Source organism: Ahaetulla prasina, chromosome 8 (assembly GCF_028640845.1).
Source record: "Ahaetulla prasina isolate Xishuangbanna chromosome 8, ASM2864084v1, whole genome shotgun sequence".
Taxonomy (NCBI): Eukaryota; Metazoa; Chordata; class Lepidosauria; order Squamata; family Colubridae; genus Ahaetulla; species Ahaetulla prasina.
The window spans coordinates 57698027-57721880 of NC_080546.1; the positions used below are offsets into that span (position 1 = coordinate 57698027).

At 36.9% G+C, this 23854-nt stretch overlaps 1 protein-coding gene across 1 annotated transcript in view; it reads left to right on the top strand.

Annotated features, from left to right (window-relative positions):
• GLRA3 (glycine receptor alpha 3) overlaps nt 1-12871 on the top strand; it is a gene marked incomplete at its 5' end in the record, with an annotated part of 67132 nt that extends 54261 nt beyond the window's left edge. Inside the window, 2 exons of the mRNA XM_058193801.1 lie at nt 176-322; nt 12590-12871. Coding sequence (XP_058049784.1) covers nt 176-322; nt 12590-12871 — 429 coding nt within the window. The remainder of the gene's footprint in view (nt 1-175; nt 323-12589) is intronic.
• Nucleotides 12872-23854: the final 10983 nt, after the last annotated feature.

A 23854-nucleotide genomic window follows, 5' to 3' on the forward strand; every position in this document is an offset into this window, starting at 1 on the left:
TACTGTTTTGACACTAAAACACCTTTCTAATAATGTAGCTTGTAGGACATACATATTTTCCTCTTTTATTCCTTTGTTGTAGTTCACTCTTTACTATGATTTGAGGAGACACATTTTCTTCCCTTGACATCCTATGATTTTATACCAGCACTGTTCTACTCTGTACTATCTATAGGTATCATATGTCAAGGCTATTGACATCTGGATGGCCGTTTGCTTGCTTTTTGTGTTCTCGGCACTTCTGGAATATGCAGCTGTAAATTTTGTGTCAAGACAACATAAAGAATTGTTAAGATTTCACCGAAAGAGAAAGAAGAATAAGGTAAATATGACAAGCAAAGATTACAGAAATATAAGCAGCAAGAAAATTCTGACAGTTTTATAACAATGAGATATTGTTGTAAAGTGACTTGTAAAATAATGTATTGCTCTAGAATGACATTTTGTATTTGGCTGACACAAAGCATATGTAATTCAAAAATTTTGTGATGTCTTCAAAATAAGGGTTTAAAAGAATTTAAAGAATCATGTAGAGGTTTCTACAAAGTTTAATTTCCTCAAAATACTAAAAGATTGATTTGTTATGGAAATACATGATTTGAGCTATCTTATCATTATTTCCTACAACTATTCTATGGAAAAAAATGATTAATAATTCATTAAATGAACAGAAAATTTTTAAATGAAGAGAAAAAGGAACTTATAATGCAGTTTTCTTTTTATGTGGGTGGGAAGCAAGAGGAGTTTTTTCATGTCAAATAGATGCTAAAAATGTGAGGCATATTATAAGGGTCAAAACTATTTTTTATACTTCAAAATTAATTTTAAACAGTGATGCAATAAACTGAAGATTTGTCTGTGTGTTTTTGACAACATACAATAGAATAGCAGAAGGCAAGGTATCCATGGGAATTATAAATGCCAAGGTTGATTTTAGGGCAAGTGGGGGCAAAATATATTCAGGCAGTAATGAAGGGTGAATACTTAAAGGTTTTTTTCTGATTCTGTCATAAGCACCTTAATATAAGGAAGTATATTAAATATCACTGATGTATTAAATAACTATGAGATTTCTGCAGACCCCTGCAGACATTATACAGTCTTATAATAGGAATGTCAGAAGAAACAAGGATTATATCTGGATTACAATATAAAGTGCCAGAATAAAGCTGCACCAATGACTATGTGTGGATGTTGCTTCTTTGAAATTCTAAGGCATATTTTTCTTTCTGAGTCTTTACATGTCATGGGTGCAGATTATCTATGCTGCATATTGCATTACTCCATATTTGAGGTAACACAGTTAAGCCCATTTTCTTTTCACACATACAATACTGGATTTACACTACATTAAATATTAAATCATACCAATAAAAGGCTGTTTAATATTTATGGATTGTTGGCTTATTTAAACAGCTGTTTTGAATGAATATCTGTAGTTTCTTAATATTATATTTTACTATGCTACAATTACACATTGACAGTCTTTTTAAAGAATTATATTTTGTCCAGCCCCAATAGTTCAGCTATTGCAGTGACTAAACCAGTTCCTCCAGATCCATTTCTATGTAACGTGCAGAAACGTACTCAACACATTATATATATTAAATCATTTAATCATTTAAATCAGAATGATTTAATATGGCCTGACTCATTTATACTATTCTTCATTTTTACAACATGTGCCTCTCTCAAATGTGAATGTGGTTGTGATTTAACATTTTCACCAATTCTACCCTATCCCAGATAAAAGATAAAGGAGTCCCTATGGATTTTACTCCACTAGTCATTGCCAGCTATAGGGGGCAGTGCTCATCTCTGTTTCATGGCCTTTGAGCCAATGCTGTCCCAGACTGTTGTTACCTTTCCACCAAAGTGGTACCTATTTATCCACTCACATTTTTCTGCTTTCGAACTGCTAGGTCGGCAGGAGCTGGGGTGACTGAGGATGGAAGCTGCCCAGGTTCTGTGGTGCTCGGGTTTTGAACCTGAACCGTTTTCCAGCCAACAAGTCCACCATTTTAACTCCCACTGCATTGCCGCCCTATCCTGATACCCTTACCTTAAATATTACTCAAGCAGATACTTCAGGATGCTCCCAAATTAAAAAAAAACTTGTGTTTTACTATCATCTTTTTTTGGCAAAGGTATTTCAGTCTCCAGAATATATTGGTCTTTTCCATTCCATTCTATTCCATAAGCCTGACTGTTAAGGTTCCAGAAAAACCTCTTCTGCATAAAAAAAACTCAGAAGCCATTGTTTTTTCAGAGTTCTTTACTAGCATGAGGAAACTGGCATACGATGAGTGAAATTCCAAAACTGAACTTCCGGATTCTTTTCCCAGTTATACAAACCCCAAGAGTCCCACCCTCCTGACCTCTTTGATGGTCACATGGTCCCACGTTCTCCCAGTTCATTCGAATATCTTCTTGCCACTTTTCCTGCAGATGTGAACACCATCTGACCTTGACCGCTTGAAGAATGTTACCATACCCCTCAGCCCCCCTTCTTCCCCTCAGGGGAAAAAATGTGGCAGCGTCTGGAAACCTAAAGTCTAGTATGGTTTCCAGGCCTGACAGGCGTCCCCCCTTGGAAAAGAAGCTATATCCTAGGAAAGAAAACAAAGAGTTGATAAAGAAGAGTGTCAATGGTGTACACTTCCTTCTACCCCCTCCCTCTCCAAGAGGTTTTTAGGTTTGTCAGGGAAAGTGTCGTGAAATTGTTTAATCAAATTGTCAGCATTTACTTTCCAACTTTTGACCCAAGTAGATTCAGATAATGGATATCCCTTCCAGTGGACTAAATATTGTAATTGACCTCTGTATAGTCTAGAGTCAGGGATTTTCTTGATTTCATAGTGGGTTTCACCTTGGATTATCAAGGGTGGTGGGGGAGCGGCTGGTTGAGGTCTCAGACCAGACTGTCTAGCAGGTTTTAATAAGCTGGTATGGAATACCGGTGTATTTTCCCAACATTCGAGGGAGCTTGAGTTGGACAGTAACGGATTAATAATTTTACAATGGGGAAAGGACCCAAAATTTTGGACCGAATTTTCTGCTGGGTATTCTCAACCTCAGATACTTAGTAGATAAAAGACTTTATGTCCAATGCGAAAAGGGGTTGAAAGGGAACGGTGTTTGTCAGCTTGGGCTTTGTAATTCCGAGCTGTCACAGCCAAGGCCTTTTTTGTATTTTCCCAACCTTTTTTCAATGAATTCATCCAGTCCGTTAGGGAAACGGAAGTGGGGGGTTGCACAGGGAGTTCAGGCATTGGAACGAAGTCCATGCCGGTGGTTACTTGAAAAGGGGTTAATCCCGTGCTGCTGTGTACAGCATTATTATATGCGACCTCTGCAAATGGTAACAAATCTGACCAGTTTTCTTGTTGGTAATTTACATAACACCGTATGTATTGTTCCACCATCGAGTTCAATTTTTCAGCCGCTCCATTGGTCTCCGGATGGAATCCAGAACTAAGTCCTTGAGATGACCCAATGGACCGTAGGAACTCCCTCCAGAACTTGGCTGTGAATTGAACACCCCTGTCGGATATTATCCTTTTAGGAACTCCATGCAGTCTGTAGATGTGTTTGACAAAGAGCTTTGCTAATTTTCTCGCCGATGGCAATCCGCTGCACGCAGTGAAGTGGGCCTGTTTAGAGAACAAGTCCACTACGGTCCATATCACTGTGTTTCCCCCACTAGATGGGAGTTCAACAATAAAATCCATGGCAATCTGTTCCCAGGGTCTGGTGGGTTCGGCTACGGGTTGTAGGAGTCCAGGGGGTTTCCCTGGTCTGGACTTCATGGTGGCGCAGGTAGCACAGCTCCGGACATAGTCTTCGACATCTGATTTCATTTTTGGCCACCAGAATTGTCTTCTAGCCAAGTGGAGAGTCTTTAAAAATCCAAAGTGACCTCCTAGGCGAGAGTCATGGCTTCTCTGTAGTATAGGCAGCCGCATAGCGACGGGTACATAAATCTTGGTTCCTTTCCAGGGTATCCCATCCCTTAAGGTGAGGTGTGGCAAGTTTTCTTTAAACCAAGCATCGTCAGTGAGTGCTGATTTTAATTCCGCTAGTAGTTTATTTGGTGGGATGTTAGTACTATGGCGTGATCGCGGTCGAGTAAGTGCTTGGCTGGCCGGTTCGCTATCGGGAATCATCACATGTATTACCTCTTCGCATTGGCTGTCAAATTGTGGTTTCCTAGATAGGGCGTCAGCCAGTAGATTTTGGTCGCCGGGGATGTATTTGAGGGTGAAATGGAACCGTTTGAAAAACTGAGCCCATCGAACTTGTTTGGGAGAAAGCTTTCGAGGGGTTTTTAAGTATTCGAGGTTTTTGTGGTCGGTCCACACCTCGAATGGTTCTTTTCCCCCTTCAAGGAAGTGTCTCCAGGAAAGGATTGCCCAGCGCACTGCAAAGGCTTCCTTTTCCCAAACTGCCCATCTGCGTTCAGTGTCCGTCAGTTTTTTAGACATGTACGCACAGGGCATTAGATTGTTGTCGGTATTCCGTTGTAGTAAGACAGCGGCTATTGCTACATCACTTGCATCAGCTTGGAGCACAAAAGGTTTATTTGGATCTGGGTGTTGAAGAATTGGTTCCATGGAGAATAGGCGTTTCAGGTGTTCAAAGGAACATTGGCAGTCCATTGTCCAAGGTAGGGGTTGGGTAGGTTTGGGTTTGGCAGGTAATGGCCCAGTTTTTAGCAATTCTGTTAATGGTAGAGCTACTTCTGCAAAAGAAGGAATGAATTTGTGGTAAAAATTCGTGAATCCCAAGAAACTTTGAAGTTGCTTACGTGTGCGTGGCGGTTGCCAATCCAACACCGCTTTTACTTTTCCTGGGTCCATTTCGATACCTTTGTTTGATATCCGGTAACCTAGGGATTCCTTATGGAATTCGCATTTGGAAAGTTTGACATATAGCTTGGCCGCTAGGAGCTTTTTAAGGACTTGTCTGACCAATTTGATGTGTTCTTCTATATTGTTTGTGTAGATAAGAATATCATCTAAGTAGACAAGAACCCCATTGTAGAGATGGGGGTGCAGGGTTTCATTAATTAGTTGCATAAAAACAGCTGGAGCCCCTTGGAGGCCAAAAGGCATGACACAGTATTGGAAACTACCCAAGGGGCAGTTGAAAGCTGTTTTCCATTCATCACCTTCCTTGATGCGGACCCGGTAATAGGCTTCCCTTAAATCCAATCTGGTGAAAATTTTGCCTTTTGATAAGTGGTTCAACAAATCGTGCATAAGTGGTAAAGGGTATGTGTTTTGTATGCAAATTGCATTGATATTTTTGAAGTCAATACACAATCTAAGCGAACCATCTTTCTTTTGTTTGAATAGCACGGGCGCAGCTACAGGTGATTTTGCTGGTTCAATGAACCCTCTGGCTAGGTTAGTGTCAATGTATTTTCTTAGTTCAGACATTTTGGCTGGTGTCATTGAATACATTTTGGGTTTTGGTAATTTTGCCCCTGGGTGCAATTCAATTGTGCAATCAGTTTGTCGGTGGGGGGGTAAGAGGTTACATTCATCCTCGCTAAAAACGTCTGATAAATCCATGTATGCTTTAGGGATGCGTGGTTCATTAGGAGATGGATTGGATATGGTGGTTGTTGGTTCCCTCTGGTGGTCATTTTGGATAGGGGGAATTGGGTCTAAGGGTCTGAAAGTCCATATAATTTTCCTGAATCCATCCTCCCATTTGATTGTGGGTTCATTTGTCCAGCCAAGCTAAACCCAGGATGATGGATTCTGACATCTTCGGAATTACTATGAATCTTATAAGTTCATGATGGGCTCCAATTTCTAAGCGAACCAGTTGTGTGATTTGGGTCGCTGGAACGCCACCAATCAAGGTTCCATCTACTTGGTGGAATTTAATTGGGTGTTTCAAGGGAAATGTTTTTATACGGAGTTGGGCGACCGTAGAGGTTGAAATTAGGCATCTAATCTAAATCTAAATCTTTTTGGCCCCTTCCCCTGGAATTACTAAATTTACTTTGATAGCAAATGGAGGAATGGGTGCACTCACCATTGGGTCGTTTTCTGCTTGGTTTGAGTCATCAGGAGGTGAATCAGATGACGGAAGATCAGTAGGGAGGTTTATGGCTTGTCTCGCAAAGCGACTGGTATTCGGATTCCTTTGAGGGGGTCTGCGTGGTTGGGTAGCAGTTGGTGGGCGATACTGTGGGAGGGGCGTTGGGGCTAGGCAAACTGACGCCCGATGTCCTAGTTTTCCACAACGGTAGCATTTGATTATTGTTGAAGGCTGAAAGATGGAGGGTGTGGTTGGTCTTAAGAGGGAAGGTCTTGTAGGTGGTCGTTGTGGAGTTGTAGTTGGTGATTGGCTTTGGAGGGGGTTGAATTCTCTGTCCAGAGCGATGGACACGTTGTACCAGTCATTTAGTTGTTCTGGGATTCCTCTGGTGGAGCAGGCTTTTCTGATGTTTTGATCAATCGCCTCTTTGAAGTAGTGGAGGACGATGCGATCTGGCCAATGTCTAAGATTGCCAGCAACCCTTCTGAAATCCCATACAAATTGTTTTAGAGGTTTGTTACCTTGCTTCATCGTTTTTAAGGTGGTTTCACATTTTGCAATTAGGTCATCATCTTGAAACCGGTTGCGAAGCAGTGCCATGAATCAGTGAACATCGTTTAGTTCTGGTGCACGTTCATTGTGTAGTTGAGCTATCCATTCTGAGGCTAGCCCCACGTTCATACCATCCGAGATGGCGTTGATTAGGCTTCTTTCTGATGGGTATTGATGTCTATATTGTTCAACGTAAGCCTCAATTCTGCTGAGAAAGTAGCCAGGTGGTGTGGATTCCCATCAAAGGTTGGTTTGAAAGGGGGAGGGGCTGGGTGAGAGGGTGCAGGTGGGTTTAGCTGGCCTGCTTGCGGTTGAAGAGGGATTTGGGGGACGGCCGTTGCTGTTGTAACTGGTTGCTGAGTTGTGAAGGGGGGTGGAATTCCCCCTGGCTGCGGAGAAGGAAGTCCTTGAAATGCTTCAGCTGACGAGGCAAAACTCGGCCTGGGGCCCCCAGGAAAGAAAGGTGCTGAACTGGCTGGTTGCCATTGGTACTGGATCCACCCTTGTCCAGGATAAAATGCCCAACCAGGAGGAATAGAAGCAGCTGGAGGCAGCGTAGGCCTCTGTTCGCGGGAAAAGTCAATTGGAGGCGGGAGTTGCGATTCACCCCAAGTCCCTGGTGCTGCCTGAACTCCCTGCCGTCTGAAGGAGGGAAGGGAGGTCCTCCTGCGTTCATCGGAACGGCTTTGAGCTTCAGTAATTTCTCCCTCTCTGGTGGGAGGGAAGGTGAATTTAGGCTGAGCTAAAGGCTCTCGAGGTGGGTGAGCTGAGCTTATACGAGGCCTCACTTCCAAACGCTCAAAAGTTTCAGGGAGGTCTAATAGGGACTGGGATTTCAGGGGGTTTCTCAGGTCCCAATCCAGTGACTCTCCCGATTCTCCGGGTTTTACTGTCCTCCAGTGAGGTTGAGAAGAGGGAGGGGGCTCTCCATTCCGCCCCGGGGAAATGTCTTCTCCCGAACGACAGCTTACCCATGAATCGAGTCTTTGGGCCGTGCTCCAAGCTGACAAGCAGGCTCTACCACTTCGGGTTTTTGAGTCATATCTTCCGATGGAAAGTAGGTGATTTCAACTAAATCGTTAGATTCAAGCTTCTGTGCTACTTCCACGGTTTCAGCTTGCTGCTCTTCCATCTTCGCTGGGTCTTTGCACCGCTGTGGAGGTTGCGGAGGCTGGGGCCCAGCACCCCCCTAACGGGCCCCCTCTGAGCGGAGGAGAGGGTACCGTTAGCAAAAGAAAGTTAGGAGTTTTGGAATAATGTCAAGGTTCCAGAAAAACCTCTTCTGCATAAAAAAAACTCAGAAGCCATTGTTTTTTCAGAGTTCTTTACTAGCATGAGGAAACTGGCATACGATGAGTGAAATTCCGAAACTGAACTTCCGGATTCTTTTCCCAGTTATACAAACCCCAAGAGTCCCACCCCCCTGACCCCTTTGATGGTCACATGGTCCCACGTTCTCCCAGTTCATTCGAATATCTTCTCGCCACTCTTCCTGCAGATGTGAACACCATCCGACCTTGACTGCTTGAAGAATGTTACCATACCCCTCAGCCCCCCTTCTTCCCCTCAGGGGAAAAAATGTGGCAGCATCTGGAAACCTAAAGTCTAGTATGGTTTCCAGGCCTGACACTGACATGCTTAGCAATTAAGTCTAGATAAGTCTAGCTATATACTTCCAATTGTAGAAACAACAATGGAATTATTATTGGGCTAACTATACTTAAGAGACAATTGTGAGTAATAAAAATGATAATGCTAAGTAATGACTTCAAATTTGATACAGAATACCTAAATCTTTTGGGGAAATGATGCTTATCTACATAATATAGCAGTATACTATATTACTATATACCAAGAGTGCTATGCCTATCTGGTGGGGCAGCCAATTGCAGATGATGATAATATCAATATTCTTTTTAGACTAAGCATTTATTGTTCACATTAATTAATACTATTCTATTACTTTAAATTATTGTCTTTAATGTTCTTGTGATGTACAATAAAAGAATCCTTCACCATGTTTTAAAAGAAAAACAACTTTCAGTTATATAATAAGCATTCCATTTCTCATTTTATATGTCTGATTCATATCTATTTGTTAGTAACCCATACAAAATTATCTGTCTGTTTATCTGTCTATCCATCTGTCCACTGATCCATCCATTCAAAAGATTTATATTTCAGCCCAATTCAAATAACATAACTCTAGATAGTATAAAAAAATTACTAAACCAAAAATAAAAAATAAAATAACACATACAATTATTAGCAATAGCAATGGCACTTAGACTTATATACCACTGTACAGTGCTTTACCGCCCTCTCTAAGTGGTTTACAGAGTCAGCATATTTCTCCCAACAATCTGGGTCCTCATTTTACCCACCTCGGAAGGATGGAAGGCTGAGGCAACCTTGAACCTGGTGAAATTTGAACTGCCAAATTGCAGGCAGCCGCACTCAGCAGAAGTAGCCTGCAATACTGCACTCTTAACTATTAGGGTTATGCTCACTTTAAATTTCCTTCTCTTCAGTAGTTGCAGCAAATCCATAAAAACATTTTGTTTGCTTGTTGCCATGGGCCACACTTGTGAACTGCTATATTAAGTTTTCGCAGTTTTTATGAATTGGTTTGGCTCCATCTGCAGGTTTTCAAAGCAATTTTCTACATGGCTGTATTCATTTGACTGTTTGATGTAAAACATTTTTAATCAAGCTCACTTGTGGATAATTCATTGATATACATACTGTATATGCAAAAATCTTCTAAAAACAGTGGCTTTTTAAGAACATAACATATGTCATGAAGAAATAGCATGACAAATTATCTGATGTGATGACTTGCCAAAATTAAAATGTAAATTGGCCCATCATTAACTAGAATCACAATCATAAAGTCTGAAGTGGGCATTAGGTGATCATGTTCTACTCAGTGCAGGAATCTAAATTTAAATGTCTCCCACAGATGGTTATTTTAGCTTTTTTTGAACACATTCAGTGAAAGGAAGCCTACCACCTCTCTGGTTAATTAGTTCCATTGACAAATACATTAATGTTTTTTCTAATGCCCAATGGAATCTGGCTTCCTTATTTAAATATAAACTATCATGTATTTTGCATTCTGGAATAAAGAAGAGAGCATGTCTTCCTATGGCATCCTTTACCCAAAAATTTAAAGTGTCTTATTGCATTCTCCAGGCCTTCAGTACAATAGTATTTACCTTTTTCTTTGTAGCCACATCACACTGAGAGGTCATATTCACATTCCAAGGTATTTTCCCCACATTTAATGTTCAAGTAACATATCAGCCCTTGGAGGCAGGCCAGTTTAGAGTCACTTTCAAAAAAAATTCTAACATTTTCTTCCTTTCTCTGCCTGAATTAACATTTTTGCTAACTTCTCAAAGGTTATCTCTGTAGTTGCCAAAATAAAAAAATCTCATGAATAAATACAAATTAATAACATACTAAATAGACTAGTAGTCCAAATCAAGCATTTAGATTGATCCTTCTCCAGTGAAGCAGCACATAAACTCTACAGTTTTCCCTTTAACTGTACAGCTAAGTTTAGGTGGATACATGATACCCTTCTAAAGTTTTAATAAAATATTTCCCTGTCAGTCGTGTCTGACTCTAGGGCATGATGCTCATCTTTGCTTCTTGGCCGAGGCTGCTAGTGTTGTCTGAAGACAATTTTCGTGGTCATGTGGCCAGCATGGCTATATGCCAAAGCACATGGAATGCTGTTATCTTCCCACCAAAGTGGTACCTTGCAGTTAGTAATAATTAAGGAAAACAGACTTTTAAAAAACAGTTATTTAATAGATAGAAGTTAATTTATATTTTTTGAATCATAGAACTTGGATCAAAATGGAAACAAGATAAAGCTGGGGGAAAAGCTGCAGAAATTGAGGCAAGAAAGTAGCCAAATATATCTACAAAATATGGTAAAATATCTACAAAATATAGTAAAAAGTCTCACATTGCTGGCCTCAACTATGCAACTGAAGCTCTGGTGGTTTTTTATGTGTACTATATGGAAGGTACACATCCAAAGTAGACAGAGCATCAACATACTGTCCAAGCCAACATCTTCACTCTTTTACCACATTCTATAGATACTATAAATTTTGTTTAAATACCATTTTTATTTATTAAATTTGTTTGCTATCCATTTCACTGTGGCAATAGATACCATCTCTTGAAAGGAAAATATCTCTGAATTTAAGATAATTCTATCTCACAAAGGAAGAATGGACATTAAAAATAGTATAAAGTTATAGAAAATCTTGGGCAATGTCCAATATTCATCTTATTGGCTCTGACACCAACAATTGAGATTCTTTTTTTAAAAATGTCTGCATTTGACACACATATTTTATTTTTTATTGCTTTAATACACAAAAAGAGACTGAAAAAGAGTACAACAAAAAAGAAAAAATGTATTAAAATTATATTAATAATGGAGAAAATAATTTAGTGCAATTTTAAATACATCATGAAATTTTGACCACACATTCTATGTCATTAATAAAGGGCCAGTTTTTAATCAGAAAGCAAATACTTATTTTTGATCCAAGATTGCACATACCATATTTTTCAGAGTACAAGACACACTTTTTCCCTCCTAAAACAGGCTGAAAATTTGGATGTGTGTAATACTCGAATGTAACCCCACGCAGTGCTCAAAATGGCTACCTGGAACAGCTGCTGCCTTCTCTTACCCCTTCCATGCTTTGCCTGCTTTAGTCACTGGAGCTCCCTCCAAGGATAAGCTGTGCTTTTGAAGCTGTTTTTCAGCCCCAACGCAAGAGAAGTGATCTTCCGTGCTTTGCCTGCTTTTCTAATTGCTGCTCCCTCCAACAATCAGTTGTGATATAGAAGCCCAGCTTCAATCAGCCCCAACCTCAAAACCAGCGAGCAAACTAATGTGCTGAAACTGATGCCCCACCAGCCCCAACCTCAAAACCAGCGAGCGAACTAATGTGCTGGGACTAGCCAGATGAATACCCAGTAGGGTATTCCCAATTCCTCCCCCATTATTTTCCTCCCCAAAAACTAAGGTGCATCTTATACTCCAGTATGTTTTATACTCCAAAAAATACAGTGTATCATATTTTTCCGATGTTGTCATCCTTTCTTCTATGCCCCATGCTGAATAAACCTGTACTTCTTTAGAGAGTTATAAATTTTACATCGTGGCACATAATTCAAAAGCATAGTCATATTCTAAACCAGGGTGTCCAATCCTGGCAACTCTAAGAGTTGTGGACTTCAACTCCCAGAATTTCCCAGTCAGCATGACTAGCTAGTGAATTCTGGGAGTTGATGTCCACAAGTGTTAAAGTTGCCAAGATTGGTCACTCCTGTTCTAAGCAGTATGGATCTTCTTCAATACTATATTAACAGATTTGAAAGGAGAAGCTCATGTCATATGAGTACACCACCCATTTTTATATGTGACAAACTTGTATACTAATTTACAGTATATACAGTATGGGCTGACTTTATATTCCAGAAATTATATTATTAACTTCCTGCTGATAGTAAACATTATTTCTCACAAACAAAATCACTCACGTATGTTCACAGGCAGATGTATGTTTTTCTTGCAGAAAAAAAGGGAAACCAAAAGTAGGTTGATGATAGAGTAAGGGAAAGGAGTTACTGCACATGAAAAGAAGCAAAAGAGAAATAGGGGAAATGATAAAAGCAAGAGGATAAGTAAGAGTAAGAGATAACAGGACAGGGAATGGAAAAAAAGACAGAAGAACTCTATTTCAAAATTAAAGAGTCAAGCAGCAACAAATCTTCAAGCTAATATTTAAAGACATTTCCTATACTTTGCAACAGCAATGTCTTTGTTTTCAGTAGCTTTATTTTTATACGGGATACCATCTTTCCTCATTTATATTATTTAGAAAAAGAAAAAAAGAAAAAATATTTAGGTTCAAGAATTCTAATTCTTTCTTTCTTTCTTTAACAGGATGATGATATAAGGGACAATCGGTTCAATTTCACAGGCTATGGAATGAACCCACCATGTATACAAGCAAAGGATGGAGTGGTTCCAAAAGGATCCAATAATCCAGTTCAGTCTGCATCCCTTACTCCTGAAGAAATGAGGAAGGTATTCATTGATCGGGCCAAGAAAATTGATACCTTATCCAGAGCCTGTTTCCCTTTAGCTTTTCTTATATTCAACATTTTTTACTGGGTTATCTATAAAATTGTTAGGCATGAGGACATTCACCAAAAACAAAATTAAGGTTTTCACTTTTCAACAGTTCTCATTTTGATTACAGTGATAAAAATCAGTAAGGAAATACTTTTTAATGAACAGGAGCTCAATGGGAAAAAATACCCCAAGAAACAAAATACTTATGTGACTTGCTATGCAAAGTCACAATAACAGGTTGGGGGAAAAAAAGATATCCAGTGAAGATGCAGCATAATCTACCACAGTATTTCTACTTGTTATTAACTTTAGTTTTTCAAAGTAAATGACAATGCTGTTTGGTAAAATTTTACTGCCAATCTTTCTACATATTGTTACATAATAATATAGTATTCTTTGAAGTCCTTGTTATAATTTTTAATTCAGCTATATTTTTTTAATCTATGAAAAGGAAGTCCCCAAAGTCCTTAGATAAGTGCCATACAATCAAGCCTCCTTTAAATTTTATAAGTGAACAGTGAGTCTTGAGTCTAAAAATGTTAACTATTTTAAATAATGAAGCTTGTTTTCTAGATTTAAGGACACTGCCAATGGCCTTTGTATTAAACACAGAATGCATTTTAGATAACACACTGAAAAAAGAAGCTGCATGCAAAGACAAATACATGCAATCCACAAATCACTTATTCTATGAAATTATACTGATGTTTCCTTTAACATGTCAATTCTATTCTGAAAAAAGATATACTGGTAATTGCCAGCCATATCACAAATATGATTGACAATTGAATTCAAATAAAAGATTTTTGACATACAAAAAGGCAGGCTAGGTCATTGCATATTATTCAGCACAATATTAGAAATTTTGATCTTCTATTAAAGCTGGGTGGGGAGTGAAGGGAAAAAAGACAGAAGAACTCTATTTCAAAATTAAAGAGTCAAGCAGCAACAAATATTCAAGCTAATATTTAAAGACATTTCCTATACTTTGCAACAGCAATGTCTTTGTTTTCAGTAGCTTTATTTTTATACGGGATACCATCTTTCCTCATTTATATTATTTAGAAAAAGAAAAAAAGAAAAAATATTTAGGTTCAAGAATTCTAATTCTTTCTTTCTTTCTTTAACAGGATGATGATATAAGGGACAATCGGTTCAATTTCACAGGCTATGGAATGAACCCACCATGTATACAAGCAAAGGATGGAGTGGTTCCAAAAGGATCCAATAATCCAGTTCAGTCTGCATCCCTTACTCCTGAAGAAATGAGGAAGGTATTCATTGATCGGGCCAAGAAAATTGATACCTTATCCAGAGCCTGTTTCCCTTTAGCTTTTCTTATATTCAACATTTTTTACTGGGTTATCTATAAAATTGTTAGGCATGAGGACATTCACCAAAAACAAAATTAAGGTTTTCACTTTTCAACAGTTCTCATTTTGATTACAGTGATAAAAATCAGTAAGGAAATACTTTTTAATGAACAGGAGCTCAATGGGAAAAAATACCCCAAGAAACAAAATACTTATGTGACTTGCTATGCAAAGTCACAATAACAGGTTGGGGAAAAAAAAGATATCCAGTGAAGATGCAGCATAATCTACCACAGTATTTCTACTTGTTATTAACTTTAGTTTTTCAAAGTAAATGACAATGCTGTTTGGTAAAATTTTACTGCCAATCTTTCTACATATTGTTACATAATAATATAGTATTCTTTGAAGTCCTTGTTATAATTTTTAATTCAGCTATATTTTTTTAATCTATGAAAAGGAAGTCCCCAAAGTCCTTAGATAAGTGCCATACAATCAAGCCTCCTTTAAATTTTATAAGTGAACAGTGAGTCTTGAGTCTAAAAATGTTAACTATTTTAAATAATGAAGCTTGTTTTCTAGATTTAAGGACACTGCCAATGGCCTTTGTATTAAACACAGAATGCATTTTAGATAACACACTGAAAAAAGAAGCTGCATGCAAAGACAAATACATGCAATCCACAAATCACTTATTCTATGAAATTATACTGATGTTTCCTTTAACATGTAAATTCTATTCTGAAAAAAGATATACTGGTAATTGCCAGCCATATCACAAATATGATTGACAATTGAATTCAAATAAAAGATTTTTGACATACAAAAAGGCAGGCTAGGTCATTGCATATTATTCAGCACAATATTAGAAATTTTGATCTTCTATTAAAGCTGGGTGGGGAGTGAAGGGAAAAAAGACAGTAGCCAAAAAGATGGGTAGGTATAAACCTTTTATATTATCCTTATAAAATCACAATGTCATACATTTTAAAAATAATATGTATTATTTATTTATTTGTTTGTTTGTTTATTAGAAAATTTATACAACAGCCAACTCGCTCACAGCAACTCTAGGCAGCTTACAAACAATAAAAACACAGCATACGGGGGAAAAATAATCCCCATCCATCCACCCTTGGTGACAACACAGCCAAATACACCATTTGATGGGCTCCATTACACTCTGGGTTTCCCAGGCCCACTGTCAAGTCTTCAGGGCCTTATGAAACAGTGTCAAAGTAGGAGCCAGTCTAATTTCTGAAGAGATGATATTCCAAAGGGAAGGAGCCACAGAGAAGGCCCTTTTTCTGGATTCTGCCTATACCTCCATTGGGGACAGGACTTACAACATTCCTTGCTTGCCCACTCTAATAGGTGGATGAAACTGGCAAGAGATGGTCCCTCAGATAACCATCTCATATATTAGGGTAGATGGTAGTGCAGTATTTCCAATTCAGTACCATATTTTTCAACAACAATTTTATTATTACAATTTGTGGCATAGCTTTGACAAATAAATTGGCTCTTGTGCAATGATTTGGCTCTATCTATTATTAGATAGGAGGTGATTTACCCATCCATTTATGTAAGCACTCATTAGAAATAATATTGACCTAAGAATGTTAACCATGTTTAAAACTATTCAACTTATAGATAGCATATAGTCAATTAATTATACAGTATACCTACTTACTGAAAAATTAGTATCCTTGGAATCAAATAAACTTCTGAGGTAAATACATTTAAAACCAGTCCGATCCAGCATTCATTGACAAGTCTAATAATAAATAATTTAAGGATAACAAAAGGTTCTTAACAAATCTATAAATTGGCTGAGAAAAAAGATAAATCTTCTACTCCAAATATTGTTTGGAGGTCACTATGTACATTTTGAATCAATATTTTTCATTGAAAATATAAAAACAAAATTCAAAAGGCTTTTAGTTTGTTTTTTATCTGAAGTGGATGGACCCTGAATCAATGTTAATTGCAAATATTAAATCTTTTGTTAGATAAAAAAATATTTCGTGGATAAAAAAAAATACCTTGATGTATTTCTGTGATATTTTACATCCAACTTATTGTCTGTTTACAAAAAGTAAACTGGGAAATTGCTTACTACTTTTTAAATACTATAATATATGTCTACTCCGCATTTAATGGACAATTAAAGGTTGACTCAGATTTAAAGATTTGAAAAACCTTTTAGTTTTTTAGTTTTAAAAGTCTTTTAGTTATACAAATTCTAAAAGCATGATCCATTAAGTCATTCTGACTTAATCTTGTAATTCAATTGATGCCTCCTTATTTGCAGATACTAAGTAATCTTTTATATGAAGTATAGTGCAGATGTTTTAGTGAGAGAAGATACAGTTCTCAGAAAATAAAAAGGTACTCATATGGATATTCTAATTTACTCTATAAGAGGAAACATTCACACAAACTGAATTATTCCCACAAATTAAGATAATGTTTTCAGAGGGACAATTGACATGAATTGCTTCTTCAACACTGAATATTGAAGACATACTGTATAAAAATATTTATATTCTTTAAATATACACAAACTAGTACTTTTAGGAAATGAGGAAGAAAAAGAATATTCAGTTAAAAAATTACCCCATTAAATGATTGGGATTAATAATATTTATAATAAGATTATATTAATAATAAGATTAATATACTTGATATTGTTTGTACAAAATACATACATTATAATTCATTTTTCTCCTGCTCTCCATTTGGAAAAATCCTAAAAATGCACAAAACTGGAGAAGGGTCACTGTAATTTAGGCAAGTAGGCAAACATTTTCCATCATGTTGACCTTCATATTGTAAACAACCAGAAAGGAAATTAATTTGAAGCTGGAAGTATGTTACGCAAATTAACAACATAATAGGTAACATTTGTATATTAAACATGGCTGAAAATCTACTATCTCTTAATGTAGAAATGAGGCTGCAGAGATATAAAATTATTTATGGTTCAGCTTTAACTTCATTCTTTCTATATGAACAGTGGCATTTTAATCATCTTTTCCTGGAACGTTAGCCTTGATAAGTCAAAATAGACTTTGTGTGAAAACACTGTAGAATTGGTCTCTGAATTTGGATTCAGAAATGTTCAAAAAGTTTTGAATGATTCTGCCACTTCAATTTTTGATTTTTCAAATTCCTGTTAATGGTCTGAGGCCAACCACCAGCCACCTCAATCACCAGGCCTCTGTACAATTTTTATATTCACATTGGTTCTTCCACATGTAATTAGAAGTTCTTAACACAGTGAGAATCTACATTGCTTTCTGTATCTTTTTTAACCAAAGAAATCAGGCAAACGTATCAAGAATAGCAGTTGTAGTTATTTCTTCCATTATCATGTTTTGACCTTTCTTAAATATTTATTTCCTAATAAACGTATCAATTCTATTCTTTGTTTGTATTGTAGTCTTCACTTCCTCAGCAAGAAAGCATTTTAACTCTGAATTATGATTAAAGAAATCAGTCACTGTATGCAAACACTTCACACACTACTTTAAATCATATATTTTTTTACCTAATTTGGATTCTTCATCTATTTAAGTTTGTTTATACATAAGCAAAAGTGTGTTTTAAACAGGAGATATAGGCATCAGCCTCAGACTGGTATTATAAGTAAAAAGAAGTAAGGGGACTTTTAATTTAGACTGAAAAATAAATCAAGTGTGATTCTACTTGCATATGAAAATATGAGTTGAAATCAATTTATTTGTATAAAAATTGTCAATTTCAGAGTTTTAGAGAAATCACTAAAATAAAATAGAAAATCCCTAATTTGTGAATATTCTGCTTCCCACTGGAATTAGGTGGACAGTAAATATATAATAGGAAATTGAGTGGGAAACATCACCTAATTAATTCCTGCCTATGTAAATAGTGATGTTATCTTTATAGCATACATTCCTAGGAAAGAATTAGCCACTTTGACTAATTTTATCAGGACTACATCATAGTACAATTCTCAGAACTACAGTCTGCACACATGATAAAGTTGTGCAAAAAAACAGGAAATAATAACAATAACAAGTAGTAACAGTAATCAGGTGTCAGCAAAAGTGATCTCTTTGTAAATGAGAATAACTTTTATATCACAGAAGAGCTAGTTACTTTGCTAAGTCAGGGGTTAATCAGAACTGTAGATTAGAGGATATATTTTACCAGCAGAAGGTCTCAACTGCATCATAAATTATTAGAAGATAACGAAGTCCAGGATTTAGATAATAATTTGTGTCTGCAAAAGCAAAGGGAAGTGATTAAGTGCTCACATCAAATCAGGTATTCAGAAGCGTGGATCTCACTAAAGGGATTCTAAGGAGCTATATGACTTTGGTATTATTTCATTGTCGTATTTCCTGGATGTGACTAGTGATTATTTCTTTATTACAGTACTCCAAAAATTATACCAGATCTTTGTCTATTTGCTTAGTATACATTTAAATGCAAGCTATTGGGTTGATTTTTAACTCTGCAGCTGCATCCTATTCAGCATGGAAAAATATTAATTTAAATATTAAATAACTGCTATCAAAATGCACTTGATATGATTTTAAAAATTTGTAAATTAAGTACCATTCATTTAAAGGACACAATATGCATCATCCTGTTCTCTTTTATAATTTAATAATATATATTGTCCTATTCGGTTTTCTTTGATATAGCATTTTTACAAACTATATATTTGAAAGTGTAATTTCATGTTTTAAGAAAACATTTCCCATAAAAATAACACCAGTGTCCTAGGATAAATAAGACAAACATGGTTCCACTATGCTTCTTAAAAAACTTGAATCTCACTAACAATAGTGAAGATCATAAAAATAAAACTGAATTTCCCTATAAATATATTTTACTATATAAAGGAGTTTAATGTGAAAATTAAATCCAATTAAAATCTAAAAATCTAAAGCCAAAGCACAAAATAAATACATTTCATACGCAAATACTGCTTGTGGTATGATTTCACATATACATAATTTTGTATACCACCTACTTTTATGATTCTAGGTAGTTTACAATAAAATAGAAACATATATTTCACAACATGTTAAAAAGAAGCCTCATAAACCTCGGAACTAGGTTATGTAACATTTCATGGAAGCTGTGGTTTCCATTATATTGCATTTCCTACCTCCCAAGTCCACTGGAAAAGCACAGCCTTAATGGCTTTCAATAATAATAATAATAATAATAATAATAATAATAATAATAATAATAATAATAATAATAATAATAATAATAATAATAATAATAATAATAATAAAATTGTATACCGCCCTTCTCCCGAAGGACTCAGGGCGGTTCACAGCCAAGTAAAATCAACAATAAATAGGTACAATACCATAAAAACAATAATAAAAAACTTATTAAATTTGGCCCATAATTAAAATAAAACCATAAAACCCCAATTAAAATACAAATAATAAAACTAATTCTATGCCAGTCCAGCGCGGAAGAATAGATACGTCTTCAGCTCGCGGCAGAAGGTCCGGAGATCAGGAAGTTGACGAAGTCCTGGGGAAAGCTCGTTACAGAGGGTAGGAGCCCCCATAGAGAAGGCCCTCCCCCTGGGGGCTGCCAGCCGACATTGTTTGGCTGACGGCACCCTGAGGAGACCCTCTCTATGGGAGCGCATGGGTCGGTGGGACGCAAATGGTGGCAGAAGGCGAATCCCGTAAATACCCCGGTCCTAAGCCAAGCAGCACTTTAAAGGTGGTAACCAGCACCTTGAAGTGCAGCCGGAAGACCACAGGCAGCCAATGCAGCCTGCGCAGGATAGGTGTTATATGGGAGCCACGAGTGGGAGCCACGAGCAGCTGAATTTTGGACCAACTGAAGCCTCCGGGTGCTCTTCAAGGGGAGCCCCATGTAGAGAGCATTGCAGTAGTCCAGGCGAAAAGTGACGAGGGCATGAGTGACCATGTATAGGGAATCCCGGTCTAGAAAGGGGCGCAACTGGCGAATCAGACGTACCTGATAAAAAGCTCTCCTGGAGACGACTGTCAGATGATCCTCAAAGGACAGCCGCCCATCCAGGAGAACGCCCAAGTTGCGCACCCTCTCCATTGGGGCCAATAACTCGCCACCAACAGTCAGCCGCGGCTGCAGCTGGGTGTATCGGGATGCCGGCATCCACAGCCACTCAGTCTTGGGGGGGTTGAGTTTGAGCCTGTTTCGCCCATCCAGACCCGCACGGCCTCCAGACACCGGGACAGCACTTCGACAGCTTCGTTGGGGTGGTCTGGGGTGGAAATGTACAGCTGAGTATCATCAGCGTACAGTTGGTAGCTCACCCCAAAACCACTGATGACCTCACCCAAAAATGATAGTTTTGGAAGGCGTGATCCTAAATTCAGGGGCAAGCTACTGCAAAGTGCAGAGGCTACTACCATGAATAAGTTTCCTGGATTCTCCTTCTTGGTTTTCTATAGGGTAAAATAACTTAATCTGCTTAATCTGCAAATTCATTCTTATTATTTTTTATCTAGCATATGCCATAAAACAGTCTGTCATTTGAAGGACAATAAAATATTGTGTTTAAAGCTGCAGCTGCAGTTGCACTATTCATGTTTATTATTCCTCTATAAAAGGATGTGTACAAGATGAACATCCCATCTTTCTTTCTACCAGCACTTTTAAATTTTATATTTATATTATTTAATAAATTAAAATAAATATTAACATAATTTTATTATAGTACCATCACTCACATAACACGCACTCACACACATATATGTGTATATGTGTGTGTATATATATATATTTGTGTGTGTGTGTGTGTGTGTGTGTGTGTGTTTGTGAATGATAGTCCTATAATAAAACTTTGTTAATATTTATTTTAATTTCTTAAATCACAAGATATTGTGAGGGAATTTTTCCCATCAGGATTTTTCACAAAAGCATTAGCAGGCAGGGAGTTGTAGCATAATAGACTGTAAAATAGGCATATTTTATATAGAACATAACAAAAAACAATGCATATTATCAATAATAGTAATGATACACAAAGAAATCCAGAATAACTAAGAAGTTGGGGATAAAAAGAAAAAAACTTCTCTGTCACCAGGAACGTACCCTTTCAGGAAACTCAGAAAGATTTGGCCAATATTAATTGGTTTAATTAGGATAAGGGTACACAATGGCTCAGCAGTTAAGACATTGAACTTGTCAGCTGCCTGGGTTCAAGACCGAGTACTGCACAACAGGGTGAGCTCCCATTACTCATCCAGCTCTTGTTAGCAGCTCAGAAGCATGCAAATGTTAGTAGATACATAGGTACTGCTTTGGCAGGAAACATTACTGCATTCTGGATTTTTATACTAGCACGTAATGATGGTAGCATCTCTCAGACAAACATAGGCTCCCTTGGCTGATAATCGGAGATGAGCACCACCACCTCCTTGAGTCTGTCATGGATGGATAGGGGAAACCTTAACCTTTTAATGATGATAATTATGCTTTCATTTGCATCCTTTCAAATAATAGCTTAAAATGAAGCTGCATATTAATTTAGTGCAAAATGAAGATAACCTGCAAACAGATTTTGTTGCCTGGAAGTTGCTTTTTCACTGAAAAATCGGTGCAGCAGCCAAAGTGTTTGTTGTATAAAGACCTATATACTGTTATTGCCTTGGGTGGTTTCTGAAAGAAAAAAGAGACTGAAGGAAACATTTGGATGAAAGCTGTAAAATGATGTTCACGCTGATCTCTTGTTATGCTTCAACGTTATTGCTTTTTCCTTTTTTGCCATTTCCATAAAAATATGCATAAGACTTGGGGTGCGGGTTTGCAATTATCAGAAAAGAAATCAACTTACATACTACAGTTTCGGATGTTTACTTGTAAGCTACTTATAAAGTTGTGCCATATGCTTTTCATATGAAGATTAAACATACAGTACATACTTGTATAACAGTGAACTTCACTAGTGGCTTCCTCAAAATGTGCCAACCAAACCAACCAACCAATCAACTAACTAACCAAACAAACAAACAAAATAGATATAATAGTGTATTTATTATGTCTGTAAGTTTTAAGCAAATCTTTCTGTGAATTTTGTCTAGACAAGAACAAATACTAGTTTATGTCTAGAAGTGTTTCCTTTTAGTAAAATCCAGTGAAAATGTTGTGCATGATTAGTTTTTCTTTCTTATATTATTTCTATATTCTGCACTAGTGTGAACACATTCTGCTGACAGAGGTGTTAAGATGTATGCAGCCATAATATTCATCTAATTGTAAATATTTTGTCCTAAAACAAGAATAAAAATCACATTTTTTCATAAATTACTCAGTCTGTCACCATTTGTTTAGGCACTGGCTACAAAATGTCAAAAGTATAATATCTAAAACAGAAAACTGTATTCTCTGTGGATGGTAATATCCAATCTAATTTATCATGAAATTTTGAGGAAAACAAATGCTAAGAAAAAAAATAAGAGATGGATTTTTGTGTCTTGGATGAACGAAACATAATATAACATAACATAACATAACATAACATAACATAACATAACATAACATAACATAACATAACATAACATAACATAACATAACATAACATAACATAACATAACATAACATAACAACAGAGTTGGAAGGGACCTTGGAGGTCTTCTAGTCCAACCTTCTGCCCAGGAAGGAAACCCTACACCATCTCAGACAGATGGTTATCCAACATTTTCTTAACAATTTCCAGTGTTGGAGCATTCACAACTTCTGCAGGCAAGTCGTTCCACTTATTAATTGTTCTAACTGTCAGGAAATTTCTCCTTAGTTCTAAGTTGCTTCTCTCCTTGATTAGTTTCCACCCATTGCTTCTTGCTCTACCCTCAGGTGCTTTGGAGAATAGTTTGGATCCCTCTTCTTTGTGGCAACCCCTGAGATATTGGAACACTGCTATCATGTCTCCCTTAGTCCTTCTTTTCATTAAACTAGACATATCGAGTTCCTGTAACTCTTCTTCATATGTTTTAGCCTCCAGTCCCCAATCATCTTTGTTGCTCTTCTCTGCACTCTTTCTAGAGTCTCAACATCTTTTTTACATCGTGGCGACCAAAATTGAATGCAATATTCCAAGTGTGGCCTTACCAAGGCATTATAAAGTGGTATTAACACTTCATGTGATAATTTCATGTGAACAGTTAGGAAGTCCTCTTGGATTCCCTAATATTGGGTAATGAAAGATTTGCAAGCAAACAATCAAACTCAGAGACCACCAAAGACTTAGGGAATCATATTATTATGAATGGACCATTCCAGATATAAAATATGGTCTGAATCAACTAAACAATGAAAGATTCAAAATATTTTATTTTATTTTATTTTGTATTTATATGGCATTGCATTTATTAACTCCATGATTCACCACCTGTCATCACAGTATAAGAATTTTTACCATTTTTAAAATTAGGATTCTCTAGCCAAACATTTACCTAATTCTATTTCAAAATATTGAAAAGTGTAACCTATTCTAGAAAATTAAAGTTCACATCTTAAAGTAGCATAAAACACAGGAACTGATGAATTATTAATCAGTCAGTGTGACACTGACAACTGAACATTACTAAAGTAGATCATGAAACAATTGATTTGCAAGGGTGTTAAAGCACTACTAATTATTAATCCCACATTTATTTGTTAAGAATCTTTATGAGTCTCAACGTATTTCATTTTTTATTAGATAATTTCCTACATAGATGGCGGAAAGGCTATGGACATAATATAC